The following is a 16732-nucleotide window of genomic DNA, read 5'->3' as shown; positions in this document are numbered from 1 at the left end:
GCTGCCCTCTGACCCCGCTGTGCACAACCACCTGCTCACACACGGGAAGCCGGGTCAGCACAGCACCCACGCTCTCATCCTACCAGCACTTGGCGTGCAGCACAGACAAAAACCCTGCGCTGTTGCTTCTGCAGATCTGGGATGAAACCTGAGCCAACCTCGTTTCTCTCTGCTCATTCTTGGACAGAGCACATGCCCACCAGTGTTTTAAGTGGGCCCAAAACCTAAGGCCCATCCACTGCAGGGACGGTCCTCAGGGGACTGGATGTAAAGCTCCTGTTGCTCTGGGTAAGAAACACAGAGATTTTCTCTAAGCAGGGACTGCAGTCTATGCTAAGACATCTGCTGTGAGGAGGCGGACGACCTGAAACTTAAAGAAAGCTTGGGTCCCTTTTCCCTAACAGGAGAGATTTGGTTTTATTCTCCTCCAGCACTGTCAGTTAAATGACTACTGATAAAAACCCTGTGCTAAAACACTAAGAGGCTGGACTCATGCTTAACCTCTGTGCGTCGGAAGATGCTTTAAAAAGTTTGCAATTTAATAACAATAGAAAAAATACTACAGTCAGGATAACAGATGTAGGAAGCAAAGTCCTTACCATAAGGAAGTGGAAAACAGCTAACAGAAGCAGGACTTCTAAGAGACAACATTCTGGATTGGGACCAGAACAGATCTTATGAGAATGAGCTGGATGTTTTCAGATATTTAAGTCTGTATTAAATACCTAACGCATTTCCCTGGTGTGTTACAGTTCTTAACCAGGTGTTGACCGGCCACAGAGGTGAGCATGCGGGTGGCCCTGGGGCTCCAGGTGAGAACTCCCGGGAGAGGTGGTCACTTGGCCCTTTTCTTGGAGGCCTGGCGGCGTGACCTCCTGGCGGCGGTGCAGTCGTCGCTTCTGGAGGGAGACGTCACGTTCCACTGGGATGTTTGCGGGGGCCTGCGGGGAGTGCATACGTCACGCAGGGCCCCCGCCCTCAGATGGGACGGCTCTGGGCAGGGACTGGGGACTTACGGCATGTCGGGCAGTGACAGGCACAGAACGTTGTCCCCCTGGCCGGGAGCTCTCGAGCCCCGCCGGCTTCCTGGGGTGCGCCTCCTGTTCCTGCTCTGGAGGGGAAGTGACTGGCCCGGTGACACGATGTAGCTGATTTCCGAGCCAAAAGTGACATTTGGGATGGTCTCTGGAGGGAGGGAATGTTTAGTGTAAGGTTAGCAAAGGCCTTCAGAGGAAAAGCTGAGCATGGGCAGGCGCATGTTCAGCTGCAGGTCTGCCAGGCGCACAGCGGGGCCAGGGCCTGCCTCCCTCCCCGGGTTCCCCGCCCTCATCGCCTTCTGAGCGCCGATGCTCACAGCTCCTCCCCGGCCCCCCGAGGCCCCACCACACTCAGAGCCCCCCAAGCCCCCTGCTCCTGCTGCTCCTCCGGGGTCCCCTGAAGATGCAGCCCTGCTGGCAGCCCCCTGCCACCCACCCTCCCACCTGGGCCAACTCTGGCTTTGCATCCCAGCCCGAGCTAAACTGAGAACCTGCATCTCTAGAGGGGAGACAGGCACCGCCCTCAGGGGCGTTGCCAGGTTTAAAGGAGATCACTGGGGCTAACTGGGCACTCGGTGCTCCGTCAGGACAACGTGAGTGCTGAGGACGCGGAGCCCCCGCTGTCGTACGCTGGCTGGCTGGGCTCCCTCCCCGCCGGGCCGTCTGGGTCCAGAGCCCTGTGCGCCCCTTGGCCTGGGCCAAGCCTGAGAGCAGGTGCCAGTGCCCTGGGACGCCCCGCCCCGTCCCCATTAGCGGTGCGCTCACCACACCCGCCACACGCCAGGTTCCACGCGCTCCCTGTGCTGCGACCACTGGAGTCTGGGGAAGACGTTCCTGGCCGGGGTCGGGTCTGCCGGTGCGTGTGCGGCACCACAGGCCTGGAGCCCCTCCCGCCCCTCACCGCTGCTGAGTGGACCCCGGACGGGGCTCGGAACACCCCCCCTCCCCCGGCACAGCCCAGCATGGCCAGGTGGCGGTGCTTCTGCAGCCTGCTACCACGGTAAGAGGGAACTGCTACCCCACTGCCCGCTGTTCAGTTAAATCTAGCCCTGAAAATCCCTCACATCCACTGGCAGCACCTGGCAGAGGCCGCGGTCAGCTGTGCGTGGTCAGCAGCGCTGTCACAGTCACTCAGGGGCATCCAGCATGACCACATGCCCCACAGCGTGCATGAGCGAACTGTGCTGGAGCCCTGCCCACGCAGTACCGCCGCAGAGTCAGGAGACGGGCTCGTGCCTGCAGACTGCTTACGCTCAGGGGTGCTGATCCCTCGCTTTGTTTCGAGGTCAACAGCTCCATTGGACTCCAGGTCAGCTCCACTGGACTCCAGCTCCAGGACCCGCACGGGGGCTGGGATGAAAGTGGACGGCATTACCTCTCCAAAAACCCAAACAGCCCCAGAGACAAAACATGCCAATGAGAAAAAACATTTGCAAGATACACAGTACACTAAACATCCCAAATAAAGTTTTTATAAAGAGGTAATTCACAAAGATACACACAAATGGTAAGCATGAGAAACCATGGCTTTTCTCACTAGGATTCAAACAAATGAAATTAAAGTTTTTGGCCTACAGCTCAGCAGAGAAAATGGGATACTATGAACCTGGTTCTCTGCAGGATGTGGGCTCTCGTGGGCCAAGGTGGGAATCTACGTGAAGGGAACAAGAAACAACGGTCTGACACCATCAGAAGCTCAAAAAATACTCATGGGAATTAATCTTGAAGATCATATACATACAAGACTACATTCCAATGTTTACTGTAATGTGATTGGTTTTGAAAAGTTGAAAAACACCTACGTTTTCAGGGACAGGCAGGTGAGCCCTGATCTAGGGCCAGCAAGGCCCGGGTGAGGCCAAGGAGCGGCCCCTGGCCCCTCCCCGCTGAGCGCGGAGACCGCGGGACAGCCGCTCACGCCTCCCGCAACCACGCAGGGCCCAACACGCCCCTCGCTGCCGCAGCCGCATCTGCCTCACCCCGTCCTCCAGACGGTCCACTGTGAGGAGAGGTGCTGGACGCCCTCCGACCCCGGGCCCGTCCCACTGGCTCGTTTAGACGACAGAGAGAAGCGCCCTGACGGGGACAGGGGAGGGCCCAGGTCTCCTGAGCTCCAGAGCTGCCGGCGGACGCACGCTGGGCTCACCTGGGCTCTCAGGACGACTGTCCGAGGGCGGCAGCCCCACTGTCCGGCTACTGTGCCAGCGGCGCGACTCGACGACCTTCTTGACCGAACTCAGGATGTCCATGGTGCTCGCCGACATGGGCCTGTTGGCGCAAAGACACCGAGAAGCATGGAGGCGGCGCCCTCGTGCCCCCCGGAGCCCAGGCCCCGCCCACGTGTGCTGGGGGCCACCCCTGCAGCGAGCTGAGCCAGCGCCGCACACCTGTCCTTGGGCACCAGAGACAGGGGTGCAGCCGTGTGGGCAGCGTGGGGCGTGGACGGCTGGTCTGCGGTGGCGGCCACGGTGTCTTTTTCTCGGCCAGCAGGAGCTGGAACTGTTTCCAAGCTCAGAACCTGTCACAGAAGAGAAATAAAGAGCAATCTCCCAGCACTTAGCTTAACGGGGATCTTGCATGCTCTGCGCAGGCCCAGGGGAGCTCACTTCGCAACCACGGCAGGCCCGGGCTCCCGGCACTGCCCGGCACAGGGCCCGCAGGGCTGTCCAGGCCTCCAGGGGAGCAGCCGCCCAAGCACGGGCCTGGGGGGCCACGCGGTCTGCCACCAAAGGAGCCCCATCAGGGTCGGCGCTGCCTGGGAACAGGCCCACCTCCCTTCCCCACTGGGACACAGTGACTTTCCAGCAGGGCAGGGGCGACAGGGAGGCCCTCGCTGGCAGCACCCCCGAGACGGGAGGCCACCAAGGTGGGTGTGGGGGGGCACTGGGCAGACGGGGGTAGGGCTGCCTTCCGGCTGGCCTGCTCTGGGCCCCCGGGCCGCCTGCCTCACCGGCTCCTGCTGCTCAGCCAGTTGCTCCTGGTAGCGCCTCATGTCGTACTCGAGTTCTGCAGCCAGCTGCTTGTCAACTGTGAAGAAGTCCTTGACTTCATCTCCGTAATCCTGCATCACCTCCTAGAATGGACCGTGGCATCCCTGAGCACCCCCTGAGCCGGTGCACAGGCTCTCCCCCACAACCTGATCACGCTGGGAAGACAGCAGGACGCGTGCTCAGAGCAGACGGTTTTCACTCCATCGACCAACCGGCGAACCTGACGCCACTTTCCCAGGAAGTGCCAACTGCGCCTGTGCTGACCGCAGGGGCCTGATCTCCTAGAAGCTTCCCGAACACTTGCTAGGCACTGTGGATCCCTAGAACCTTGGCCGGAAGCAGCCCCCAGCAGGGCTCAGAACTGTCCACGGCTGCAGGGCTGTGGGACCTGTCTCGGGAATCCCAGCAGGAGGCTGGCAGGCGGGCAGCACACGGCATCCTGGCTAGAGCGGGCATGGGGAGCCGTCCACAGCAGCTTTCTCAGGACGCAGCTGAGGCTTGGGGCCACCTCTGCGTCTCCTCATGACCTGACAGAGGCTGGGAGCACACCAGGGCTGAGGTCGGTCAGAGACCGGCGAGGACCCGGTCTCTGTGCCATGAGGAAGAAGCCAGGAAGATCTACCCGGCCCCGCCAGAGAGGAGCCGCCCCCCTCCCCAGCCTCGGGCCGCCAGGTGCAGGCGAGAGCCGAGGGGGCTGCTCAGACAGGGTCCACACGAAGCCAGGCGTGCAGCCCCGCTCGAGCGTGCTCAGACACAGGGCCTCCCTGTCCGCACGTGTCCCAGGGGCTACCCAAGATTTCACTCCTTTCTGAGGTTCACTGGGCAAGGACAGTGTGAGTGACCTGAAGTCCTCATTTTCTCCACAGTCAGCCTGTCTTTCCCACCTTCACTTCTGTAGGATGAAGATGTATTTGAAAACCATATTCGATGTAATTCTGCCACAGCCATTCTTGGAAAATAAGAAATTTGAGCATTTTTTGAAAAAGAAAATAACAGCAAAAACAGAAAGGGGAAAATGCTATGTTTCTCTGTGACTAGAAGACTCTATAGGAAGGTCTGAGACCTCATTTCTGTGCACTCTTGGTCTGCACATGTCCCCTGGGGAGCCCAGGGCCAGGAGGCAGAAAGGCTGCTGCTCTGAGCCGCAACCCCCAACTGGAACCCAGGCATAGAGCTGGGGCTGAGCTCCTGACGTCAGCGATGAGCATGTCCATTTCACCCCACACAGAGTGAACCGACAGGGGCCCTGTGTGTGGCCGCGGCTGAGAAACTTCAAACCCAAACCTAACAGTCAGTAAGGACACAGACCCAGCTCCCCAGGAAACGCAGAGACAGCTTCTGGGGGACCTGTGACACCTCTGTCTTCTTTCCCAGCAAAGGCCAGCCTGGGGCCCTGCTCCGAGCCAGGCTGGCCCCATGGTCGGGACTGGGGGCCCTGAGTGACCAGTGGGGACTGTGGGCCCTGAGCGACCACGGTCGGGACTGGGGGTCCTGAGTGAGCACGGTCGGGACTGGGGGCCCTGAGTGACCACGGTCGGGACTGGGGGTCCTGAGTGAGCACGGTCGGGACTGTGGGCCCTGAGTGACCATGGTCGGGACTGGGGGCCCTGAGTGACCAGTGGGGACTGGGGGCCCTGAGCGACCACGGTCGGGACTGGGGGTCCTGAGTGAGCACGGTCGGGACTGGGGGCCCTGAGTGACCACGGTAGGGACTGGGGGCCTTGAGTGACCAGTGGGGACTGGGGGCCCTGAGTGAGCACGGTCGGGACTGGGGGCCCTGAGCGACCACGGTCGGGACTGGGGGTCCTGAGTGAGCACGGTCGGGACTGGGGGCCCTGAGTGACCATGGTCGGGACTGGGGGCCTTGAGTGACCAGTGGGGACTGGGGGCCCTGAGTGAGCACGGTTGGGACTGGGGGCCCTGAGCGACCACGGTCGGGACTGGGGGTCCTGAGTGACCAGTGGGGACTGGGGGCCCTGAGTGACCACGGTCGGGACTGGGGGCCCTGAGTGACCAGTGGGGACTGGGGGTCCTGAGTGACCAGTGGGGGCTTCGGGGTCCTGAGTGACCACGGTCGGGACTGTGGGTCCTGAGTGAGCACGGTCGGGACTGTGGGCCCTGAGCGACCATGGTCGGGACTGGGGGCCCTGAGTGACCAGTGGGGACTGGGGGCCCTGAGTGACCAGTGGGGACTGGGGGCCCTGAGTGACCAGTGGGGGCTTGGGGGTCCTGAGTGACCACGGTCGGGACTGTGGGTCCTGAGTGAGCACGGTCGGGACTGTGGGCCCTGAGCGACCACGGTCGGGACTGGGGGCCCTGAGTGACCACGGTCGGAACTGGGGGCCTTGAGTGACCAGTGGGGACTGGGGGCCCTGAGTGACCACGGTCGGGACTGTGGGTCCTGAGTGAGCACGGTCAGGACTGGGGGCCCTGAGCGACCAGTGGGGACTGGGGGCCCTGAACGACCACGGTCGGGACTGGGGGTCCTGAGTGACCAGTGGGGACTGGGGGCCCTGAGTGACCACGGTCGGGACTGGGGGCCCTGAGTGACCAGTGGGGACTGGGGGCCCTGAGTGACCAGTGGGGACTGGGGGCCCTGAGTGAGCACGGTCGGGACTGGGGGCCCTGAGTGACCAGTGGGGACTGGGGGCCCTGAGTGACCACGGTCGGGACTGTGGGTCCTGAGTGAGCACGGTCGGGACTGGGGGCCCTGAGTGACCACGGTCGGGACTGGGGGCCCTGAGTGACCAGTGGGGACTGGGGGCCCTGAGTGACCAGTGGGGACTGGGGGGCCCTGAGTGAGCACGGTCGGGACTGTGGGTCCTGAGTGAGCACGGTTGGGACTGGGGGCCCTGAGTGAGCACGGTCGGGACTGGGGGCCCTGAGTGACCAGTGGGGACTGGGGGCCCTGAGTGACCACGGTCGGGACTGGGGGCCCTGAGTGACCAGTGGGGACTGGGGGCCCTGAGTGACCACGGTCGGGACTGGGGGCCCTGAGTGACCACGGTCGGGACTGGGGGCCCTGAGTGACCAGTGGGGACTGGGGGCCCTGAGTGACCACGGTCGGGACTGGGGGCCCTGAGTGACCAGTGGGGACTGGGGGCCCTGAGTGACCACGGTCGGGACTGGGGGCCCTGAGTGACCACGGTTGGGACTGGGGGTCCTGAGTGACCAGTGGGGACTGGGGGCCCTGAGTGACCACGGTCGGGACTGGGGGTCCTGAGTGACCACGGTCGGGACTGGGGGTCCTGAGTGACCAGTGGGGACTGGGGGCCCTGAGCGACCATGGTCGGGACTGGGGGCCCTGAGTGAGCACGGTCGGGACTGGGGGCCCTGAGTGACCAGTGGGGACTGGGGGCCCTGAGTGACCACGGTCGGGACTGGGGGCCCTGAGTGACCACGGTTGGGACTGGGGGCCCTGAGTGACCATGGTCGGGACTGGGGGCCCTGAGTGACCACGGTTGGGACTGGGGGGCCCTGAGTGACCAGTGGGGACTGGGGGCCCTGAGTGAGCACGGTCGGGACTGGGGGGCCCTGAGTGACCAGCAGGGGCTAAGGGGGCCACCACACAGCCCGAGGCCGCCTTACCCTGAGGTAGAGCATGAGTTCTCGCAGAGCTGGGATCTTGTTCTTTTCTAGGGCAGACTTCAGGGAGGTGATAATTGGAATAATCATTTCTATTAAATTCCTCTTTTGAACCTGTGTAACAAAAGAAGGCTGTTTCAGATGCATGAAGTCGTGACAGACAAAGGTGGTCCCTTTACCTAGTTCTTCTTGCACGGCCGACCTCAAACATGATGTCAAGCTTACTTTTTATTTCTGATGTCATTCTGAGGACTGGAGAGGAAGTTACCTCGGCTGGAGAGACTAAGAAACCATCACTGCAAAATGGTGTAAAGCAGGAGGCAGATACGTACGAGTCTCATTACTAAACAAGAAAAAGGAACTAGAAATACAGCAGAGCCTTGGACAGCCCCGTCTGCAAGTGCACAGGTCCTCGTCTGTGGGAAGGAGGGAGCTGGCACCCCCACCCCCAACTGCTCAGGGGCCCACTGAATGAAGGGCTGAAAACACGCGCCAGCCCTTCCCACCAGCCCGGCTCACAGCCCAGCCCCACCCCGGGCTCCTCCACAGGGCGAGGGGCTGCTCGGCCCTGCCGCCCGGGCACACCCGTGCCCCTGCCAGCGGGGCGGCACAGGAGGGCCGGGCCTGGACAGGGTGTGCGTCTCTCTGAAGCTCTGCACACAGGAGAAGCTCTGCCGGGCAGCCTTCACCAAGAATGAGCACCAGCCGCAAACGTCTGCAGTAAATCTCTGAGAATTAAGCATGACTCACTATACTAGCCCATGCATGCCAGACTGTCATTCAGAATCTGAAAATTATTCTTTTCTCATTTAAAGTCACTAGTATATGTTCTTTACTTGTAATCTACTCATTTATAAAGACTTACCAGAGTTCTTGAAACAGGAGGGCCAAGACTAAAGAAATAATTTAATAAAGATGAGTCTGAGCAGAGGTTAAGTTAGGGAGAGCCTTAAAAAGTGGCTTAAATGCATTCACTCCACAAATATCATCCAACACCTTCTCTGCAATGGACACCAGGCTAACCCCAGGCAACAGAAATGGGGCCAAGAACTCACGCCTTCAAGCTACTTCCAGACCAGGCTGTGTGTCACGGCGTGAGGCTGGCAAGGTGTGAGGGGCTGTGGGGTGCCTGGGAGGGAAGGGGCAGGGCGGAGGGGGACTCTGTGTGTCTGGGGGACTCTGGCTGGGCAGGCGGCACAGAGCAGGCTGCCTGGGGTGGGGCGGGGGGGGCGGGGGGGGAGGCCCCGCAGGCGGAGGTGCGGCCCCTCGGAGACCAGAGTCAGCGGCCTGCACGGGGGAGGGTGCGGGCACACAGGGCATTGAGTCACCCAGAAGGTGACAGGAAGCCTCCAACCCACTTACTAAAGACATCCTCAGTGGGTGTAACTTCCACACGTATGACACCAGGACCAGGCACACGCGAGCCGCAGAGCCATAGGCACAGGCAGAGGCGGCCCGAGCAGAGTGAGTGTTCAGAGGAGGCTGGAAGGGCCTCTGGACGCCCCGGGCATGCGCCCCTCTGGGAGCAGCACACTCACCTGCGAGAGGAGCTTCTTCTGCGACTCCTGCAGGGCTGCTCTGGCCTGGGCCAGCTCCTCCTCCTCCCCCAGCTGCTCCTTGTCTGCCCTGGCTCTGAGCGCCTGCAGCCTGATCTCCTTCGAGCTGAGCACTTCAAATGTGTCCGAGAGCAGCTCGCTGGCTTCCATGTCTAGGGGCAGGTCGCCATCAGCGAAGCAGGCTGGAGGAAGCAGAGGCAGACCCTGAGAACTGTTGCCCACGGTCGGGGGTGGTGGTGCTGGGCATGTATGGAGGCAGTGGCCCGCCAGCCCGAGGGCAGGGCCAATGGTGGAGGGCGTCTGGGTCAGGATGTCGGGGTCGGGACATCAGGGCCGACAGTGGAGGGCGTCAGGGTCGGAACGTCAGGCCGACGACCAAGGACACTGGGGTCGGGGCGTTGGGGCCCCTGGGCTGCAGGGCAGCTGGGCCCCCGGCCACGCAGCAGTTCCCTCCACATGCTTTATCCCCCCTCTGGCCAGTCCTACCCAGGACGTTTTCGAAGATCCTGGAAGTGATGTTGAACCGCTGCTCGTCCGTGAAGTGCTCTAGGAGAAACTTGTATATCCTCATCCTTCTCTCCCTGTTCTTACCCCCCTTCAGGGAGAAGAGCCGCTTCTCTCTGGGGCAGAGCAGGACTGTCTCAGCACAGCCCCTCGGCGAGGCTGAAGGACCACTCTCCCCAGGGCTGCCCACCAGGGGGCTGGCGTGCCTCGCGGGGAGGCTGCCCACGCCCAGCCCCCGGGCCCTCCGTGCCACCCCCGCCTTGGCACTGACCTCTCTGACTGGGGGAACCTATTGAAACTTTCGTGCTTCTCATAGCTAGTGAAATGGAAGATGCACTCGATGAAGTGCTGGTAGAATATGGTCGGGTTCCTCTTCAGGAGCAGATGTACCAGGCAGACCTCCCCGGTGCTGCAGAGAAGGGACGGGGCTGGGTGATGCCGCTGATGCCTCGCAGGCCCCCAGGAGCCTTCCCGCAGAGGCCGGGACGGGGCGGGCACGCAGCTCTCCGGCACACGCGGCTCCGGGCCGGGCCTGTCCTGTGAACCCAGGCTCCCCAGCTGTGCTTGCAAGGTCACAGCCCACGGTCACTCAGCCACACCTCACGTGCGGGAGCCCCCCAAGCCACCCCTTCAGGTGGACCCACCAGACCCCCCTTTCCTCACATCTTGAGCTGAATGCAATCTCCAGCTGCCAGGAGCCCACCCCCCGGGGGGAGGACTGGGGACAAGGACAGTCTGAACGCACTGCTCTTGGCCGTGGGATGCACAAGGCCCCCGAGAGCCCTCCCTGCAGCTCTCTTCCAGGCTCAGGACGCTGGCAGCCTGCTCAGAGCTCACACCGCAGCCAGTCAGAGGTGGCCACTCAGAGACCTCAACAGGGCAGTGACTGGCTGCCAACGGCGACCTCGGACTGTTCACCGGATGCACCCTGGACCACACAACCACTAAAGCGCCATCTGCTCAGGGGAAGCCCCGGGGAGGAGGCCTGGCGCCCTGAGTGCCCTGAGTCCAGTCCACACAGACCCGCCCAGCAAAGCCAGCTGGCGGCAAGGGCTTTCCTGACAAGGCCACTCTGCTGCCCCAGCAGTGACCCAGGAGATACAGCCACTGAAATAAACAGACACTCCCAAGGAGCACCCTGACTGGCCCTTGAGGGAACTGATGACGGTTAACCCTTCATGAGCTAACTTTATACATTTTCACAGCTGCCCAAATTTTATCCCCAGACTTGAAGTCATTCCTACGAAAATGGACCACCAGAGTCCAGCGACGCTTCTGCAAGACGACAGGTGCTTTAGGGTACAACTCCATGTCAAACAGTGTGGCAACTCCTCAAAACGTTAAACAAAGAGTTGCCATCTGATTCAGCAATTCCACACCTAAGTGTAACACCATGAGAAAAGAAAACATACGTCCACACAAAAACCTGCAGAGAGATGTTCACAGCAGCATTATTTACGATAGCCAACAAATGGAAACAATCCAAATCTCCATCAACTGATGAATGAGTAAACAAAACTGGGCTTCCCAGGTGCTGCTAGAAGCAAGGAACCTGCCTGCCAATGCAGGAGACATAAGAGATGCAGGTTCGATCCCTGGGTGGGGAAGGTCCCCTGGAGGAGGGCATGGCAACCCACCCCAGTGTTCTTGCCTGGAGAATCCCATGGACAGAGGAGCCTGGCGGGCTACAGTCCACGGGGCCACACAGAGCGGGACATGACTGAGTGACTAAGACTTTCAGACTTTCAACGTCAGATGCTGCTCCATTCGCTTTAGGTCAAAAATAGGTACAAGTGGGGGTGGACGTGCAAGGACCACCCCGTGGTGAATCACCGGCTTAACCAACTGAACAAGTCAACTCCACAAGCATGTAAACGACATGCGGGATCTGGACACAGGCTGAGGGAGGATGCAGAGCAGGGAGGACGCCCAGCCACAAGGACAGGGCCCCACAGGGAGAGACTCAGCCTTGAATGCATGAAGACACACAGATCCTACCAGCTTGACCAACTTGCCAAGAGAGACAGTTTGATATCTGTCAGCTGAATCCAGCTTCCTCGTGGAGCCTCCTGGGGCCAGCCCCTTCTCCTGTCCTCCTCACCCCCAGGACCCTGAACCGGTCAGGGTCACGGCAGACTTCACTGAACCAAGTCAAGGACACTGCAGGCTTCACACAGCAGAACCATCTTACGTGAAAAACAAGGAAGGCCAGTAATCCCGAGGAACACTAAGAATCCAAAACTCGGTTTCATCAGCCCGACAGGTTCAAGGGGCAAGAAGTGGGGCCACTTCCTTTTTAGACTGAGCAGGAAACGCACACTTTCAGATGTCTTCTTTCAGATGTCTTCCTATACACATGGTACTCTGAAGTTGGTATCCACTCCGTGGAGGCTGCGTGGATGACTCAGAGTCCCGACCCAGACACCCTCAGGCTGGGATGGGGGTGGACCCCCGCTCCGCACTGACCTCGGCCGTGAGCAGATGGGGATGGACCCCCGCCCCGCGCTGACTGCAGCCGTGAGCAGGATGGACCCCTGCCCCGTGCTGACCATGGCCGTGAGCAGAATGGACCCCCGCCCTGTGCTGACTGAGGCCGTGAGTGGATGGGGATGGACCCCCGCCCCGCACTGACCGCGGCCGTGAGAGGGATGGATCCCCGCCCCGCGCTAACCATGGCAGTGAGCCGACTGGGATGGACCTCCGCCCTGCGCTGACCGCGACTGTGATCTGGGTGGACCCCGCCCCTTGCTGACCGCTGTGTGCGGGACCCACAGCCCTCTCTCTCCAGCCCTCCCTGCTGTTACCTGCGCTCACACCCCAGGTCTGCTCTGCCGCCTGCATCTTGTCATGTGCGCTGTGGTCCTGCTCCCACAACATGCTGACTGCTCCCCATTCCGTCCCTCCTCTTCTCAGCCCCCCAAGGACGCAAGGAATGAGGCCCACCCTCTGCCTCCATAATTTTCACTCACTGACTCATCCAATGTCCCCTGAGTGTCTCCTCGGCTTCTGGCCGTTTCAGACAGGAAGGCTGCCAGTAAACAAGACCATCCCTGACTCCAGGATCCCTGCGTCCCACCAGGTGGGCAGATGTTATCAAAACCACACAGAATGTGTTGACAAAAGTTACCTGAAGCAAAAGGTGGCTGGGGGGGCGTGGGGGAAAGGGAAGAGGCCAGCTGCTGGGGAGAACCCACGTCCTCCCTAGGGTCACCAGGTTCAGCCTGTCCACTGGACACTCCTGAACACATCTGTTTCACCCTCACCTGCTTGCTAAATGCTTCCTGGTTTTCTCCATTCCAAGCCCCAACATCACTGCTAGGGCATGCATTCTAGTTTGTGTTCCCCAAACTCCTGCGCTGGAAACCGGGCCCCCAAGAGGGTGCTATTAGGAGAACATTTGAGAGGAGACTGGCCCATGAAGGCCAGGCTCTCACGAACAGGGTGAGTATCTCAGAAACAAAGTCCTGGAGTCCTTCCCTCCCTCCCACCTCGTGAGGACATGGGGCCGTGTAGACAGCGTGGGGGTCTGGCTCCCTGGAAACTGCTTTGCTGGTGCCCACCTCAGACTTCCCACCTCCAAGCAGGGGGCGCAGTGTCTGCTGCTCATCAGCTGTGCAGGCTGTGGGGCTTGTCCCCGGAGTCTGGCCAGCCTGAGACAGTCTCTCAGAGCACCTTCAGTTCCACACAGCCTCCTGTCCTCCCGGTTTCGACTCCAGGGACCCAGACTCTGTCACAACACTGGAGCCCCCGCTGAGGTCAGGCAAACCGCCTGCTATTCCGACAACTTTCGAACTCCCTCAACCCCTCACCTGTCCTGCACGGAGCCCTCTGGATCCTCAGTTACTCACTTTTCTCCCAAATCGAGCCATCTCTGCCTTTCTTTCTTTTCTACGTCAAGGGCCCATCACTGCAGTCCCCCTCCAGCCCTGCCTTCCTGCAGAGCTGCAGCATCTGCCCTGCCCCCCGAGACAGCCAACCTGGTGCCTGGCCATCATCCAGACTGCTGTCTGCAGGGCTCACCTAGCGGGCAGACAGGGTACATCTCATACAAGCGTGTAGCCTCCACAGTGGGGGTTTATATTTTAGGACCAATCCAAACTGTCATGCAAGGAAAGCACCATCTGAAAAGACACATGCACCCAGTGCTCACTGTAGTACCAAGCACAGCAGCCAGGACATGGGAATAACGTAAATGCCATCAGCAGAGGAGCAGCTGAAGATGATGTGGTACGTATATACTACAGAATACTACTCAGCCAGAGAGAAGGAAATAATGCCACATGCAACAACATGGATGGGCCTGGAGATGATCACACCCAGTGAGGGAATCCAGACAGAAAGACAAATATCATGATACCACTTACAGGTGGAGTCTAAATAATGGTACAAATGAACTGATTTACAAAAAGAAGAGCCACAGATGGAGAAAACAAACTTATGGCTACCAAGGGGGAAAGGAGGGGAGGGATAAATTGGGAGGTTGTGATTGACACTGGAAGAGACCCTGATGCTGGAAAAGACTGAGGGCAGGAGGAGAAGGGGCCGACAGAGGACAAGATGGCTGGATGGCATCACTGACTCAATGGGCATGAGTTTGAGTAAGCTTCAGGAGTTGGTGATGGACAGGGAGGCCTGGCGTGCTGCAGTCCATGGGGTCGCAAAGAGTCGGACATGACTGAGCAACTGGACTGAGCTGAGCTGGGACTGACACACACACACGGCGCACACTTCACTCTTTAATGGCCTGTGTGGGAGAAGAGGAGACACATGTGTAAATAACTGATTCACTTTGGTACCCAGCAGAAACACAGCCTTGTCAGTCAACTATACTTCAGTAAAAATCGATTTCAAAAAGTCACACAATTTTGCTCACACTGGAATCGTCAGGAAATCCACCTAGACCAAAAAAGTAAATTTGCAGGGCTCTGCCACTACAGGCTCTTGTGAAGACCTGTCCTAGCAGACACATAGGAAAAAATTAACGTGTATAAAAGAAGCAGATAGGCCTGACCTTTGGCCTAAAAATAGATGAACAGGTTAATTTAAATTAGCTTTTCAAAGCTCTTCAAATCACGCTCCACATTTTGCCGTGGTTCACACCAACTCAGAAGGCAGGGCTGAAACGGGCAAACCTAAGGCGGCGAGAGGACCGTGTGGGGCACCTGCCTGTCCCCAGTGCCCCTCTGACCTCTGACCATCGAGGCTGTGACGCACACGCAAGGGGCTCGCGCCCTGAGCTCCTCTCTGCCCCTGGGCCCCCACAGCACACGGGGCCTGGGGCTGGCCTGGTGGGGGGGGGGGGGTGCGAGGGCCACGCAGCGGCCGGACACCTTCTCCACTTACACAGAGAGAAAGAACGCAGGAGCCTCAGCCTCCGACTCTGGCTCTAGACATGCTCATCAGCACACCAACCTTCTCCCAGCTTCTCAGGTAAATGCTCCTCCTTGCAGAAACATATGCAGAGGAGACTGCACAGAAATTCTCCCATGGAACCCAGAGTAAACCACTGGTGACAACATTTAGAACAAGTAAAAGTGAAAGGGCTGGTTGCTCAGTCCTGTCCGACGCTTTACGACCCCGTGGACTATAGCCCACCAGGCTCCTTGATCCATGAGATCCTCCAGGCAAAAATACTGGAGTAGCCATTCGTTTCTCCAGGGGATCTTCCTGACCCAGGCATCAAACTGGGTCTCCTGCATTTCAGGTGGATACTTCACTGTCTGAGCAACCAGGGAAGCCCATTTAGAACCAGAGGGACCCATTACTACATGCTATTTAGAGTTAATGAATTTGTAAAGACCTCTTTTCAACTGTGGGAGCTCCTGCCATGCATTCAACACTCTTATTTTCCAACTATAGACTTGCCTTAAACAGCATTATTAATGTAACACAACTGAGGTTAGCAAATTCTGTGAGATCATTTCTCAACCCCTTGAAAACAAATCTTTAAGAAAATTCCAGAAGGACAGGAATGAACAAGTGGCAAGGCAACTCTTTTGCCTTCTAATACTCAGGAAATATCCATTTCTAAGGAGCCCTGTAAACTGTACACTCTTATTCCACACTGAGCAATTCTGTCTTAACTCCTAGAATGCCTTCCTTAGTTTCTGCACTTAGAGGAAAGTCTGAACTCTTATGTTACTGACCCAGAACTCGACTGTAAGTCATGCTGTAAGCGCAGCTTCTGTTCCAAGAGCTGACATGGCAGAGGCGCACCCTGCTGTAAATGCCTCTGTTTGGGACAAACAGTGTCAGCTTTTGCTCTTACATTTACATGAAAACTAAAGCTTTGTTGCACAGTTCAGTATTTTAAAAGTTGACTGATTATCCGGCAACTGCCAAAACCTCACTAAATACTACATTACGCAAATCCAAAGCAATTTTAAAGAGAACTTTCCAGAAACAAGGCCAATCACTTGGCTGCCTGGTGCGAGGCAAGAGGCTCACCTAGCGACCTCTGGGTTCGGGTCCACGACTGTGATGACGAAACGGAAGAACAGGCAGCCCTTCCACCTCACAAAGTCCTCCTGCAGAGAGAAGGAGGATGCACACTTAATTCCGCTGCTCAGACCCGCCCCCCTCTGCCCCCCCAGAGGGGCCGCGGCCAGCGGGCCAGCCCCGACGCACACCTGCAGAAGGCCCGTGAGCAGGAGCAGCGCCTGCTTCCGGACGAATGGGTTCGGGTCCTTCAGACACGTGCAGATGGTGGGGACGTACTTGTCCACCAGGGCCGTGTAGCGGACGCAGAGGTCGCACAGGACGATGACGACGTTGTTGAGGACGCTCCCGTCTATGCCCACCTCCAGCTCCCGCACCAGGACGGGGACGCTCTGCTTTGCGAGATCCTCATGCTGTAAGCACAGCTTCCCTGTCCCCGAGAGAGACAGACCCCAACGCTGCTCTCACGCCCCGCCTCACAGGCTCTCCAGCCAGGTCTTGCTAGGGATTTTATTTAGTTACAGCTAAAACATCACATCAACAATCACAAACAAAGAAGCCAAAGGCAGACAGACCCATACTAAATTAAGAAGCTCAAAATACATATACTCCCCACCCCCAG

At 59.0% G+C, this 16732-nt stretch overlaps 1 protein-coding gene across 3 annotated transcripts in view; it reads right to left on the bottom strand.

Moving 5' to 3' along the window:
• Window positions 1-518: 518 nt before the first annotated feature.
• The window catches only part of NCAPD3 (non-SMC condensin II complex subunit D3), a 57174-nt gene continuing 40960 nt past the window's right edge, over window positions 519-16732 (bottom strand). For all 3 annotated transcript variants that reach the window (XM_065944892.1, XM_065944893.1, XM_065944894.1), the window contains 12 exons: window positions 16302-16540; window positions 16120-16199; window positions 9944-10081; window positions 9655-9788; window positions 9151-9350; window positions 7616-7726; window positions 3988-4110; window positions 3425-3555; window positions 3184-3305; window positions 2289-2387; window positions 1017-1185; window positions 519-941 (listed from right to left, as the gene is read on the bottom strand). In XM_065944892.1, the coding sequence (XP_065800964.1) occupies window positions 836-941; window positions 1017-1185; window positions 2289-2387; window positions 3184-3305; window positions 3425-3555; window positions 3988-4110; window positions 7616-7726; window positions 9151-9350; window positions 9655-9788; window positions 9944-10081; window positions 16120-16199; window positions 16302-16540 (1652 nt within the window). In that variant the 3' untranslated portion in view covers window positions 519-835. The remainder of the gene's footprint in view (window positions 942-1016; window positions 1186-2288; window positions 2388-3183; window positions 3306-3424; window positions 3556-3987; window positions 4111-7615; window positions 7727-9150; window positions 9351-9654; window positions 9789-9943; window positions 10082-16119; window positions 16200-16301; window positions 16541-16732) is intronic.

Source organism: Muntiacus reevesi, chromosome 9 (genome assembly GCF_963930625.1).
Source record: "Muntiacus reevesi chromosome 9, mMunRee1.1, whole genome shotgun sequence".
Lineage (NCBI taxonomy): Eukaryota > Metazoa > Chordata > Mammalia > Artiodactyla > Cervidae > Muntiacus > Muntiacus reevesi.
The sequence above is the reverse complement of the archived record's forward strand: the minus strand, read 5'-3'. Positions and strand labels throughout refer to the sequence as shown.